Source organism: Mytilus trossulus, chromosome 4 (assembly GCF_036588685.1).
Source record: "Mytilus trossulus isolate FHL-02 chromosome 4, PNRI_Mtr1.1.1.hap1, whole genome shotgun sequence".
NCBI classification, from domain to species: domain Eukaryota; kingdom Metazoa; phylum Mollusca; class Bivalvia; order Mytilida; family Mytilidae; genus Mytilus; species Mytilus trossulus.
Genome location: NC_086376.1, coordinates 90,280,862 through 90,296,792, shown reverse-complemented (window position 1 = coordinate 90,296,792; position 15,931 = coordinate 90,280,862). Strand labels below are relative to the sequence as shown.

The 15,931-nt window shown below is 31.3% G+C and overlaps 1 protein-coding gene across 1 annotated transcript in view; it reads left to right on the top strand.

Moving 5' to 3' along the window:
- Positions 1-15,931, top strand: part of LOC134716897 (uncharacterized) — a 154,448-nt gene that overhangs the window by 31,035 nt on the left and 107,482 nt on the right. Inside the window, exons 23-38 of the mRNA XM_063579912.1 lie at positions 1,636-1,877; positions 2,396-2,488; positions 3,099-3,512; positions 3,764-3,840; positions 4,339-4,615; positions 5,833-5,944; positions 6,268-6,376; positions 6,832-6,977; positions 7,238-7,356; positions 7,755-7,907; positions 8,692-8,875; positions 9,682-9,872; positions 10,489-10,710; positions 12,514-12,628; positions 14,722-14,988; positions 15,443-15,706. Coding sequence (XP_063435982.1) covers positions 1,636-1,877; positions 2,396-2,488; positions 3,099-3,512; positions 3,764-3,840; positions 4,339-4,615; positions 5,833-5,944; positions 6,268-6,376; positions 6,832-6,977; positions 7,238-7,356; positions 7,755-7,907; positions 8,692-8,875; positions 9,682-9,872; positions 10,489-10,710; positions 12,514-12,628; positions 14,722-14,988; positions 15,443-15,706 — 2,985 coding nt within the window. The remainder of the gene's footprint in view (positions 1-1,635; positions 1,878-2,395; positions 2,489-3,098; positions 3,513-3,763; positions 3,841-4,338; positions 4,616-5,832; positions 5,945-6,267; positions 6,377-6,831; positions 6,978-7,237; positions 7,357-7,754; positions 7,908-8,691; positions 8,876-9,681; positions 9,873-10,488; positions 10,711-12,513; positions 12,629-14,721; positions 14,989-15,442; positions 15,707-15,931) is intronic.

Genomic DNA, 15,931 nt, shown 5'->3' with positions numbered 1-15,931 from the left:
TTGTGAAAGGGTCGGATAGGTAGCATTACCAGACACCGTTGTCGAAACTCCGGTCAATGTACTGGTAGTTTGGGGGGGACTTAAAGGTAGTGACCCATCTAAGAGATAGTCCGAACCAGGAATACTTACATACGGACTATTTAAATTAAAGTCCATAATAAATTTTACTTTAGTCAAATAAAAAAAACACAAATAATTTGTTTAGAAATTTAAACAAAACAAGGGAATATATTTCCAATAAAATACACAATATATATGAAAAGCAATTAAGCTATTCAAAAAACTAAACACTTCTCTGTTGAATCTGTTTGATGTGCACGTGTGACCTATGTCGCAGATGGAAATTGAATGGAAGAATATGGGCAAACAGGGGTATATGTCCGGACCAGTGAGAATACGTTTATTTTTAGTTGGGATTTTCCATCTGACCTATGACGCAATTGGGGTTACACTCAGAATTTATGATGGTAACGTATTTATAGCTATAAAAAGTCAAGTTTCATCAACATATTTTAAGCATTTACCTGAAACAGATTGAAAATAATCTATGTAACATAGAAGCTTAGATTATAATTATGAAAATGGTTAACACAAGCGTACTGATGATTTTGAGAGTTATTTCCCTTAACCTATGTTTACCTCCTTTAAATATTCAATTTTTCACTTAGTTATGATTATTGAGGAATTATCAGTTGTCTATTTCATTTGTTTTATATTTTTGATGTAAGTTGCTGTTGCTACGACTTCCCCCAAAATTTCTTTCATTCACAATATTTACAGGTGAAAATACTAATGAAAGCCTGAATTCTACAGGTAACATGTCACCAATGTACTGGTCATTAAATACACAGTTATAATTCTGTTAGGGACAACATTTGCTTTATATTAGGTTTTTGTTTTACAATTCAAAGCATTTATTGCATCACTTCAGACATGGTCTACTTATTCCACATTCTTAATTACACATTTTGGTCAATTTCACTGCCTCAAATTGAACCCTGCGTGCCATCATATTTGAACTTAGAGGCAAATTCATGGGGTTGAGCAGGGGCTAGGTACCCCTTATGGAGGATAATATATATGATAAATGTATAGACTAACACAAGTATCAATCCAAATATTGGCTTGCCAGGCCCAACTTTAAAAATCCTGGATCTTTATAAGACCATAGTACATTCTTACTTATTTTGACAAATGGTTGTCATTATATGCAAGAGAAATCTATTATCACAATACTCTATTTTGAGTATTTTTTTCTTCAATTCATTAAATATATGTATCAATAATTCATATTTATATAATTTATAATATTATAAAATATTTCCTAATAATCACTTTATATATTCATTTTGCACTCTGACATTGGTAAAGTTAATATAACTAAAAAAATAATTTTTATTTTATATATTTTTTTTGTTTGTGTTTGTGTTTGTAATATTGTTCTATAAACTCATTGTATTTGTACTAAAATATTTTTTTTGATAACTTTAATTCAAACTAATATTTTCATTGTAATCGTAAGATTTTTAACATTGACTTTAATGAAACTAACCATCTAACAAGTGCTTTTTTATCATGTAAAGATTAATTTTTATAAGTATAAGAATAGGTGTAAATATTTATTGTAATTTTTAGGACAGGAGGCTGGACCAGAAATCCCAGCTGCCACAGGTATTAAAGTAGAACCCATGTTTTATGGACCTGGTAATGATAGTTTTAGATGTAGATTTGACGAGTTAACAAGTGACATGGCCTTACTGTACAGTGTACTGTGGAAGGTTGATGGAGAATACCTGTCAATCACATCACCAGCAGTCAACTACACAGACTTCTATTTAGACCAAGAACTAGCCAATCAAATGAAGGATGGATCAACAGTAGGTTTATTTCTTAAATCTGTAATTCTCAAGAGCAGCTACATTGTCAGACTTTCAATACATAATCTATAATTGTCATAATCTTTATGTTCAATAAATTGTTTATTTATTATCAGCTCTTCAAATAATTTCAGAGATAACTTCATATCTTAACTCAATATTTCCAAAAGTGGTACATGTAGAAAACGGCAAAATTCTGGTGCAACATCACAACACTCATGAAAATAGTGAATGTTGTTTTTAAAAATATTGTCTTTTTCTGTGAAAACGTTTTGGATATAAATGCATGTATTTGTTACTGTTATTTTATATACAAAATAGAAGATGTGGTATGATTGCCAATGATAAATCTTATTTGTAAATATTCGTGTGAATCAGACGAAACATATATTTAAAAATTCATTATTGTAATAAATTTTAGATGATGCAACTACCGTAATGTTATCAGTTGAATTAATTCATTTATAAGTATGAAATTCCTTCTGTATATACAATATTCATTGTAATTATTATATTAGGTTGAATGTGGAGTGAGTGTTTGCTTGGCAGTTAATTGTGACAATCAGAGAGGAAAGTTCATGTCATCAGATATGTACACAGCGACTATCAAGGTATGGGACTTGAAATTATTACTGTATTTGGATAAAAAAGAAACGTTGAATCAATAAGACAGCAACCCTACATGTAAACATAGACCTGTTGGTGACCTTCTGTTGTCGTTTTTTCTATGGTCGGGTTGTTGTCTCTTTGACACATTTCCGAGTTCCATTCTCAATTTTATGTAAATAATAAGTTAGTTATTTTCTTAGATGGAAACACCACATTTGTATGCATTTTAAAAGTGAACTTACCAGATAATATTAAACTCTCATTGTATAAGAAGTACAATTGAATAAACAGTGTGACAATCAATCTATAAAAAGGAATATGTAACTGTTCCAACTAGTTTAAAAGGTACTTTTTCTTATACCAATAAGTCTTACAAATTCTTAAAGAGTTGAAGAACCTTAGCTGTTACACATTTAAAATATATCAGTTAAAATTTATTAGAAGACTAAAGAGTTTCATGTTATGAACTTTTATAGATGACTATTGAATTTCTTAATGTTGAAAGCTGTATGGTCGCCTATATTTACTACATTTAAAGTCTTGGTAAAAATAGTCTTATCAACCATCATACCACATTCTCCTTGTTTTTGTATTAACATTTTATTATTACAGATAAATGCTCCTGATACCCTAGATTTACCAGAGGGGGAGGACGCAGAAGAACTGATGATTGAAGTAACAGCCCCACCATATGTCTTATGTAGGGACCAAGGACTCTCTATCCCAAACAACTGTTCATTCAAAATAAAAACCATACAGCCATCAGTCAGTGATGAAGTGAAATGTCCAAGTGACAATATGATAGAGCAAGTCACATCACAGATAGTAAAAATGGACAACAAGGAACCAGTCTGTGATGTCACAGTAACCAATGAAAACTGGAGAGATGCCAAGTACATGCTGAAATTGAAAGCAACTATTGACAACAAATTTGATGATGACCATGAGAGAGATTTACAAGTTTTTGTAGATTATATGGTGAATGAGGCAGTTGAAATGGGCAATGTCACCAAAAAATCTATGAAAGTAAGTTCTAAATTTATTTATTGTCAAATAAAGAAAATAATACTACAAGAATTTCTAGGATTCTCATACTTCAATTATACATAAAAATCATCAACATGCTCCAACTTTATACAAAATTTTATTGATAGACATTTTCTTCATTCAAACTTTCTTGTTTTAAATAGTGATTTTACTTTAAATCTAAGTGTTATGATAATTTAACTATTTTTACTTATTTTTTTTTACACTTAAGTTTTTGCCTTATTTTTCAGTTGAATGTTATTGACAGAGACAGAAGAGCTTTGTGTATATCAGTCAACGATCCACATATAACAACTTTCGATGGAGTGTAAGTATTTTGTGTATTTATTTTGGTCAATGAATTATTTGAATCATTCTACATCTGAACATTGATATGAACCTTCTCTTTTGTCAGTTGAATAGATGAAATAAATCTGAAAAAAAACCCCAGAGAAATTGTGAATGAATTTAACACAAAAAAAAAACTTGCCTTCAAAAACAGAATCCTCAAAGGACATAAAACCCTAATAAAAAGCTAGATATTCAATACCATGACCTTTATTCAAAACACAGTTACATTTTATACACTTTATAAATCTATGGAATTAATAGGAATAGGAATTTAAAAATTAGAATGATTTTCAATGAAAATTTTGAACAAATATGCACTTTTTTGATAGAATTTACTTTTAAACATGTATATGTACGAAAAAATAACAATTACATTTATTTTTTTTTTGATAATTTTCCAACGTTTTTAAGTTGATGATATTGTACCTTTGTCTCTTTGACTCCAGCCATCTATGTATTTCTTATGTCTTTTTAGATTCTTCAACAATTACCGTACAGGAGAGTTTGTTTTATACAAACATAAAAAGCTACCCTATTCAGTTCATGCATTGTATCGTCAATGTACCGGAGGGGCTTCCTGTAATTGCGCTGTAGCAGTAAAAATCTTTGACGATGTTCTCCTAGTAGATAAATGTGGACCCCAGGATGTAACAACTAAATCAACTTATCCAATCAGAGTCAAGCTTTTCAGAAATGGTGACCTTCACCCTGGATTTAAGATTTACAGATACTATGAAGGTCGTACAATCAAGGTAAACAATTGTAATAATGAAGGTCGAACAATCAAGGTAAACATTTGTAATAATGAAGGTTGAACAATCAAGGTAAACAATTGTAATAATGAAGGTTGAACAATCAAGGTAAACAATTGTAATAATGAAGGTTGAACAATCAAGGTAAACAATTGTAATAATGAAGGTAGAACAATCAAGATAAACAATTGTAATAATGAAGGTTGAACAATCAAGGTAAACAATTGTAATAATGAAGGTTGAACAATCAAGGTAAACAATTGTAATAATGAAGGTCGAACAATCAAGGTAAACAATTGTAATAATGGAGGTCGAACAATCAAGGTAAACAATTGTAATAATGGAGGTCGAACAATCAAGGTAAACAATTGTAATAATGGAGGTCGAACAATCAAGGTAAACAATTGTAATAATGGAGGTCGAACAATCAAGGTAAACAATTGTAATAATGAAGGTAGAACAATCAAGGTAAACAATTGTAATAATGAAGGTCGAACAATCAAGATAAACAATTGTAATAATGAAGGTAGAATAATCAAGATAAACAATTGTAATAATGAAGGTCGAACAATCAAGATAAACAATTGTAATAATGAAGGTCGAACAATCAAGGTAAACAATTGTAATAATGAAGGTCGAACAATCAAGGTAAACAATTGTAATAATGAAGGTCGAACAATCAAGGTAAACAATTGTAATAATGAAGGTCGAACAATCAAGGTAAACAATTGTAATAATGGAGGTCGAACAATCAAGGTAAACAATTGTAATAATGGAGGTCGAACAATCAAGGTAAACAATTGTAATAATGAAGGTCGAACAATCAAGGTAAACAATTGTAATAATGAAGGTCGAACAATCAAGGTAAACAATTGTAATAATGAAGGTCGAACAATCAAGGTAAACAATTGTAATAATGGAGGTCGAACAATCAAGGTAAACAATTGTAATAATGAAGGTCGAACAATCAAGGTAAACAATTGTTATACACAAATAACTAATTGTTGCTAGTGTTTACATTTGTATGACTAACATATGTATTAATGTTTTTAAGTGTAAAATACCAGAAAGAGTTCACTTATGCATCACCTGCTTCATGCCAAAATTTAAACAAAGTAGGTTAAAGATAAAGTCTTTTACAGAAACTTTACTTCATCTTAAATGACAATATTATAAATATATGATATTTCCATTTTACAATTGTCTTATTATTATAGGCTGTATTTCCTACTGGTACAACTGTTACCATTATGAGAAGTGCTGTTCCAAGTTATAATTTACTCAATGTATGGATCAAGGCCTCAGCTGCTGATTATGGACAGACTGAAGGTATACATTAGTATATTAGTATTTTTAGGATTGAGTATAAGCAATTGTATAATGCTGAGTTTTACCATGTAAGAATCTTGCAAAAGGTCACTACCTGTTTAACTAGAGATAAAATTGAGAATGGAAATTGGGAATGTGTCAAGAGAGACAACAACCCAACCATAGAACAGACAACAGCAGAAGGTCACCAATAGGTCTTCAATGTAGCGAGAGAAACTCCGGCACCTGAAGTTTATTCTACACTTGCATGACTCTTTATTTGCACCATATCAGAAAGGATTTTTAAACGATTTTTTGATTTGACCTATATACGATTATTTCAGGTTTATGTGGAAGTTTTAATGAGAATCAAATGGATGATATAATGTCCCCTGATGGTACAATTAGTGAAATAATAAACACCAGAGCAGACATTTTCTCTTTGAGTTGGAGGTAAAAACATTTTTTATTTATATTGCCTTTATATTATGCTGTCCAATATGATTATTGTAAATATGGTGTGAACACAACGCGGGAACATCACTAATTTCTTATATTGTATCATAAAAACTTTGTGACGTGTCACTTCTGTACTTGGGCTTCTATAGATCGGATACACATATTAGAACGTTTTCTTACTTTAATTCACGTATTCCCGACAATGATGACATCATCAGGTACTATGATCTTTTTTCGTTAATATTTTGCATTTCAGATCTCATGATACAAGAAGAGTTTCTATTATAAAAAACTTTAATTCTAGGTTTTTGATAGGCTTATCAAATATATTTAAGTTCACTTATTTCTACAACTATGACTTTTTTTTCATAGCCTAAGTTTCTCTCAACTCATGAAATCCATGAAAATAATTATATTGTATTTAATCTAACATTAATTATGTCTTTCAGGGTTGATACATCTAAATCCCTGTACACAGGAGAATGTCCATCTGACACAGCTGAGGATTTGACACCAGAATCTTACTGTTTCTGTAAAGAATCTCAGACTTGTGGGGAACAGTTAGACAGAGTTGTCTGCCCCTTTGAAACAGATGGTAATAATTGAATTATGCTAATATTGTCAATTTATGTTTGTTTGTCAAGATCAAAGTAGGGAATCTAATATATAAATCTATATCAACTTTGTCTTAGAGGGAAAGTGATTTATTGTGGATTCATTTTTTTATTATCGTTGGATACTTATAGCATTTGTGAAATATGAGAATAATGAATCTGAAAAATAAAAGTATAAATAGTACAACTGATGGGATATTTTGATTGTACTAGATAAAATATATTTCCTGTTATGTTGTAGGTGGTATTGACATTACCAGTCAGTTAGTCAGCAAGTCATTGTTTCCTACCAAGTGTACTGCAGATGTAGGACAGTTCCAGTTCCCTCCCTTTGAATACGATGCTACTTTTAATGAACCGGTAAGTTGCCTAGTTACTCTCTGAAGTATTATCACTATTCTCTTTTGTACATTCAGTGGTAGTTAGTCAAATCAATATTTTAGGTTTAGTTTGTTGTTAAGTTTTAAGAATCAAACACTTTGTCAAAACTGCATGGAAATTTATCAAAATTGGATGAAAGCTTTTATATGATTAAAAGACCTTTTCCATAGCAAAATTATTATTACTTTCTTTTACCAAAATGCTAAAATTTCATGGTTAAGAATAGCCTTGTGGAATGTTTTATGCTTAAACAGACAATGTTTCTATTCTTATAGAACAGTAGCTTCACTGGCAATATCATTTATTGAATACAATTTGAAAAATCCAGATATTTTAACAGTAGTATAAAAAGTATATTATGTACGTTTTTATTTTAGATACCAAATTGGCCCTCAGATGGTGGTTATAGTGAAGTGCAAGCCAGATACCAATGTAATGTTATAACACTTACAGGCACGTTCAGCCTTATGAAGAATACTCCAGGTGTTAATTGGGCAAGAGCTTTTGAAAATTGTGTAGAGGACATTCAGGTAACAATATAAAGATTTGTACAATTCCAAAATATCCTTTAAAAGAAAAGTACTTTCGTTGGATATCAATTTTCATAGATATTCCAAGGTTACAGGGAAATCATAAATTTAAGTGTTCAACAATTTACAAATGTTACATATAAAAATATGCTGACTAAAGAAAAAACCACTGATTCTAATATCCATGAAAAATAGAATTTTCCTAAATCCATGAAAATTGATACCGATGAAAATAAAAGAACCCACAGTATTTAGAAACATTTATATATTTTAGCTTTAATAGCTTACATGTTGTACTTTTGAAAACTTTTTAGGAGATTATGATATAAAAATAAGAAGATCTGGCGTCACGGTCATAAAACATGATTTTTGTACTCAAAATTCGAATATCAACCAATCAAATTGCTGGATTTCATGTTTTGAGCATGATTTTTGTGCTCAGAGTAATGAGCAAAGTTTTATGACTTCAACCCCTGGTATAAATACAAATTGAATAATGATCAGACAAAGACCTCATGAAGTAGATGTAAACAACTGCAGGTCACCATATAGCCTTTAACAATGAGCAAAATGAAGTAGATGTTAACAACTGCAGGTCATCATAGCCTTTAACAACGAGCAAAACCTACATTAAGCTATAAAAGACCAAACATTCAACTAGTCAAATGAAAAAAGAAAAAAATTTACCTGATTGTTTACTAAAAACTGAATTTCATAAAACTAGTAACAAAAGTATAGCTTTAAAACTAACACCTAATTATAATACTGGATATATAAACTTTAGATTACAGATTCATCTTTATGGACACAAACTGTAATAGAAAATATGAAACAGCAAGCCCAGATACTTCTCCCGTTTAACATGAGTACATGGACTAATGGTACCGGTCCTAATCCTGGTCCACCCGATGAGATCTTAGGCCAATTATGTCTGGCTGAATGTGGCAATGCTGGGACTTGTGACAAAGGTATGTTAATGAATATATTCCTTTATTCATTTGATGTGTTTGAGTTTTTGATTTTGCCATTTGATTAGTGACTTTCCAATTTGAATTTTCCAGTTAGTAAAACTGTATAAGATACCATGACAAAATTTAACAAGTGTTATTTGTGGTATGTCTAATAAGTTACAAATTTTCCCATGAGGTCAACGTCATTTAGACTCTCTCTTGACTTAACGTATGAAATAAAACAAGATCAGATAACTCCGAGAATCATTTAGACTTTCCTATAATATTGACCAATCGAAAACCGAGATATATAAGAGACGCGACGCTTTAATTGTCAATCCATCGTGGGTAGACAAAATAATTATGATGGGCATACTTGGGTAGGATTGCTACGGATTATTCTGACAACAAAAGTAGGCGTGTTATACACCATTGTGAAGATAAATCAATTGAGATTTACAACATCACAAGTTTTAGTGGAGTTGCCAGCCAAGAATCAGCAAATAACAGAATTTCCTCATCGCCTGATAATTTTTAAAATCGCATGTTAAGTACCTTGTGTTATTTAAAGGTATATAGGGAAAAAAAATATCTTAGACGAGTGCCTGTGAATCAAAAGTGTCAGATTGAGGAAACATGCACACACTACGAATTAAATGGCATTACGATGACCTCCAAATGTATGGCGTGCCATTGATGCCAAATAACAGTGGTCTGGGTACCGCTGTAATATTACGGCCCCCCGCAAGACAAGGGTTAATTGAATATCTTAATTGTTGAATGGGTTAGTTTTGGTTATTTATTGGTTGAATGGTATATTTTAGGCAGTTGTAATTGTAACACTGGACGTCTTGGATTGGATTGTAATGTTAAGGAAGGAGAAAAACCAGAGATCTTATTTGTTGATGGTGATGGTTTGTGTGACCTTAGGACCAGTACTTGTGAAGATGTGGTCCTATTTACAAAACAAACACTAGATGTGGAATCACTTAGTTGTTACTTTACTACACTTGAGGTAGGTATATGTAGATAAAGAAATAAATACGATGTGAGGTTTCTTTCCTTATTTTTTTAAGATTATGAAAATTTACCCTGAATTATGTCTCTGTGATTCATTTATAACAACTCATAAATTAGTAGTTAAGCTACAAGTGAAGTTTAGTCTAATTACACCTTTTGATTGACTGTTGGTGTGTAAAGCTAATTTCAACTATATCAGGTGGGTAGTGGTTAGAACCACTTAAGGCAGCCAGTGGTGGAGGAAGTCATTAAACCTGGTGAGAACCATTAAGGCTGCCAGTGGTTGTGGCTTCCTCCTAGTGGTGGAGGAAGCCAAAAAACCTGGTTAAAACCACTTGCCTTCTATAAGGATCTTGAAATTGTAATCAATTTAAATAAGAATGAGTGTTACTACCCACAAGTTGTATTTGAACTCACAACTTTTGTATTGGCATTGGCAGGTTGTTGGTCAGTGTAGATGAACTACTTAGTCAACTCAGCAACCAAGGGCACATTTTACACTTGATTGAATGTGAAGAGAATAAGATTTTGAGATTTTTTTTTTTTTGTGAAGTGACAAAATTAAAGTTGTTTTTTTTATAACATAGCTGAATATCTATCCTTCTTTTCAGCAATCTGGAGTAACATTTGAGCCTGCTGGTAGTTCTGTCAGGGTGAATGCTACATTTATAACATACAATGAGCTGGAATGTACCCCACCATCAAGGGGAAGTTACCAGGTCCAAATCAGTAACAATAATACCGGAGCAATCTTAAGTGACGTTTCCAACTATCTTGTATATGATTCTCTTTGCTACACATGTGATGTATCAGCACTTACATGCACAGAAAAGGTAAGAGCATATTGTTGAAAACTATTTTGTTGACATATTTCCCTTACTCTTATATTGATGTACTGTATTTATAATATTTTTTTTAAGTCACTTCAAATTTTAATCACATGGACTTTTATTTCTTTTACACAATTGATTTTGAAATCACAATAGAAATGTATATATTTTTACCAAAGTAATATTAACACAACGTTTGAAAGAAGGAAAATGTCATGTATAGGTCTATGATACATATACATTGTATTTATAGATATTTTTACATTTAGATAATACTAAACCTTATTCTTTTTTTCGTGCTAATTTTAATAAGTTATAACAAGATTGAATTATTTTGTTCTCTAGATAACGGTTAAACAACATTATATCAAATTATTAATTTAGTTGTCACCTTTGAAAACTTACTTTTTTAGAACCCTAAACATTCTGGTTTGAAAATAATCTTTAAGAAATATATGGTTAATTATCTTTTAGATTTGTTCTTTTGATGTTACAAATTCTTATTTTAAAGTTACTCAATATTACCTTTTTAAAGGTATTGTCTTCAAAAGTGTACTCTAAAGGAAGCTACCATTAATACTTAACATTCTGAAAACGCAAATTTCACAAAATCTATGTGTTCAAATTTAAGGTAGCATTTTGAATAGACTCACTAACTTTTATCATAATTTGATAATTTGTGATAGTAAAAGTAAATCGACTTCAGATCCATAATATGATAAAGATATATTTTTTTTCAATGCATATAATCATATAGACTTTCATTGTACACATATCTATGGATAAGAAGATTGACTTTGAACTAATTAAAGTTGTAATAAACACACCTTTCTTGTTTGTAGTCTGATATACAGGTAAATGTATGCACACATACGTATAATCTGCATGGCAACAATTATATGTTTTACATTATTTTATATGCAATAATTTGTGACACAAAATGAAAAATATATTATAACTGAGTCTGCATATTAAGACTAATCATCTAAGGGAAAAAAAATAGTATTGCTTTGGAAAAAAAACACCAAAGAGTGTATTTATTAAGTTTTACGAGGATTTTTAAATACACCAGATATACATGTATGTGACAACATGGCTGCTTTTGAAGCATGCTCATGCAGTAAGAGCCTTACAACTGAGGTTTAATATCACAGTAGTATATATGAAATGGCTTATATCACATTAAAAGCATGCTTCATTATATATACAAATTTGCAAATATGGTTTATTTTAATACCAGGTAAACAATGGAGGTAAAATCACATTGTATTCATTATCATTGTTACTAACCAGCAAGTCTACTGTTGTATAAGTTGAATAATGGCATGAAGAAAAGTGGAAAAGGTCCATAAAAATATAAAATGGAAAAATTGCATTGCTGACCCGAAGTATGCATTGCTGACCCGAAGCAGAACAAATAAAAAAAATATCTTATACATTTATTAATACAGATCTTCAACATTCTCATTATTATATACAAGTTTATTAAAAAGGGAACTTATAGCTAATACTTATTGTACTTTGAATATAACTTGTCCAATTGCAAATGCAGCGTTCAATTTTTGCATTAATGCTATTTTTTTAAAACTCTGAATCAGAAAAAACAATACTGGTATGAACAATGATTGATGCAGCGCTGGTGATGAATTGTTTGATCGAGTTGCCTATTATTTAAAACATTTATTTATAGCCAATGAAATATTATTTTCATCACATTTTTGTATAATAAAAGGTTTCTGCAGTGTGCATAACAAAGTTCTTTGATTGTTTGAATACCTATTAACCTATATTTTATGTGTATTATAGACAACAGCTTGTCTGATTGACAATATATGTTATGAGCCAGGAGAGTTCAACCCTAATGACATACATCAGTATTGTGATCCAACAGTTAACTACACACAGTGGCAGGAAGCTAAAGGTAAGAAAATATTCCTATTCAACAGATAACAAATGGATGTGAAGTAGAATTTGTATACAAATAATTATTCTAACATGACGTCCTTCAAATGCTTTGAGTACACACCCGTGGTAAAATATGAATATATTGCATTGGCTGTTCCGATCGTACTCCCATGTCATATGCTTTTTTAATGAATGAAGTACCAGACGTCAAAGAATGATGACGTTATAATTTAAGCATTTTATGGGAAAATACACGCTTCTGATACCGAAAATCATCACAACAAGGAAACGTAAACAAACGATGATGAAATGTGGCATAAGCTATTTTTATTATTCATAGAAAATGTATTTAAGTAGATTATCGAAATCTATCTAAATACGTTAGGTATGGCAGATAGTTAGAGCATGTCAGTAATTCTGTTTGCTCCGTTCTGAAAGTGCGTTAATTCATGGGAACGGCAAATATTTGCCTTCACCTAGAGCGCTTCGATCCAAAGGAATTGCCGTATTTGTCTTATTAGAATCAAAATAATTCATGGGGGCTTGAATATATCTAGATTTTACCATGGGTTGTCCCTTTATGCCGATATTTTACCTCTAGCTACTGCTCAGGGTAAAATATTTGTCATAAAGAGCCAACCTGTGGTAAAATCACGATATATTCAAGCCCACATGAATTATTTCTTAACCCTTAGACTGCTACTCGCGACTATTGTCGTTCCGATAAGACAGTCCACTACTGCTACTCGCGACTATATTCGTTTCCGTAACTCGCTTGTTTACACAGTTACCATGGAATGGGCGGAGTCAATATTCATGAGATTGCGGCAGTTTCGACTTGTATGGATTCTGATTGGTTAAAAATCTGCATTCTTTCGAGTGTCTCTTGACTTTTAATCAGGTTTAAGCGATAAACCGAAAGTGAAAATTTTTTATGAAAAAAGTGACAAAATGGCGGACATTATTTGGAGAAATGGCCAACACGTTCAGAAGTATTTCAATGATTACAATTTAATAGCGGCGGCCGATTAAAAGGATTTGGACAAGAACCGAAGATATAATAGACAGGAATAGAAAAATTCTATCATAAATGCAAACAGGAGACTTTTAAAGCGAGAATTGCGGGGATTCCCAGACCTTGTTCAAAATGGATGACATGAAACATTGATTTGCGATGTTTATCATTTCGCCTTTCAAATGTGAATCAATATTGACTGACATCGATAGACCCGAACTCTAAGTTTGTCAAGATTATATATTGATGAAAGCTTTAACAATGAACTTGTCGTATAAATATATTTGTACATGGAAGTAAAAGTCGGCGCAGTGAAAGTTGGAGGAAAAAACCGGAAAATATTTGCATAAAAAAGGCTGTTGGATTTTCACAATGGAACTTAGTTCTTAAAAGAGATTTTTTACTATATTGGTTCAATTCTGATGTCATGGATACTTTTACATTGATGGATTCGTTAATTAAACATGAAAAAACAAGTTTACCTTTGTTTACCTCTATTCGCACCTGTACAGGTAAAAAATGACCAGAGACTCACACAAAAATAAAATAAATAAAAAATACAGAATCTAACAATACTTTTTTATATAACTTTTATTGATGAATATTCAATATTTACAAAGATACAGCAATTGTAAGTGAACATGTTTATTTCATCAGTGATTAAAATTTTACTCAGCATTACACAAAAGTACAATAGAAATCAATGCAGCAGTCTAAGGGTTAAGTATAACGTTTATAAAATATAATAATGGTTCCACATTTACAGGGACTGTCTCAAAAAGTTAAAGTGTCAATTTATTAGTTTGAGTCTCTATTAAATATTTTGAATCATCCCATGAATTCATAGTTTACAAGAACCTGAAAAAGTTGTTAAAGAAAATTGAGCTAATTGTTTGTAAACTTCCTAAGGAGAGGATCGATTCAAGGTTTACTGATATTATAAAGATAAAACAGTTAAAAATTTTTTATACCATAATATCAATAGAAACTATATCACAGGCTACTAAACTATGTCTTTGTCCAGTTACTTCTCTGAATTCATCAAGAAATATGGTAAACATTCTGTTTTTTACTGTAAATGATTTGTTTTTCAGATTCTTGTGGCATACTGGACATTGCATGGTATACACAACAAAACAAAGCTGTGATGGGAGAACACATACTCGAACTTATGAGTGACAATGACATCACTAACTGTCAGGATGCTTGTATGGCCCAGAGAGAGGCTCCTATGTGTGATGGATACGACCTTGACAAGGTTACACAGAACTGTTCTTTATTTAATGGTGATGATTTCTCAGCTTCTGCAGAACTCATAGACAATACTAACTCTGTCCACTCTGAATGGCTATGTGTAAACGGTAAGTAAAAATATGAGTATTTTAATCAAAAACTAGTTTCAAGGCATTATTGAGAAGCTTAATTTCATCAGGGTCATTCTTTTACTATCAAGATATAAGAAGATGTGGTATGAGTGCTAATGAGACAACTCTCCATCCAAGTCTTAATTTGTAGAAGTATACCATTATAGGTCAAAGTACAGCCTTTAACATGGGGTCTTGGCACATATAGCCAGTCAAGGTCGTTAAAACCTCCATTTGTTGGCTCACACCACTTTTTAGTACAGTAGAGATTTTAAAAGTAAGTTTGTAAAAATTGTTTGAATGAAGGAATGCAAAGATGAAGAAGACGGTTCATTTTCCTTAAAATGGCTTTCAAAGGTTATCTTACAATATAAGACATCATTTTAGACAACAACAAAAAATTGAAAATTAGTTAGTTTGAAATAATCTATAGAAAATCTTTTATTCTCAGATCCATGTGGCAAGCGAGGACTTACCTGGACAAGGTATTCGGGATTCTCTCTACTAGAACATAACGACAAGGAGATCTCCAGCGTGACCTATAACACACAGTGCCGCAGGCTGTGTTTACAAGAAACACACTTTATCTGTAAATCGTATGAGTTTATACCAGCCCTGGGTATTTGTTACCTGTCTAAGTCTGTAGCAGCTGATTATAAAGACAAGTTTGTGTCATATCCTGGGTTTATTTATGAAGACTGGACTTGTGATAAAGGTAACAGGACATTTTAGGTGCAGAAGTTAAAAATAAAAATTTAAGGTGGTACCCAACACTTTAACTAAAATTGATTTGGCTTGTTTAATTTTCATAAAATTTTGTCCAAGTAAATAATTTGACCCTTTAACAAAATTAAAAAAATTTCAAAAACTTTGAACCAACCGTTTTGTCAAAAAAAATACACTGGTTATATAGCAGTTTGACAAACACCAATTTTGATCA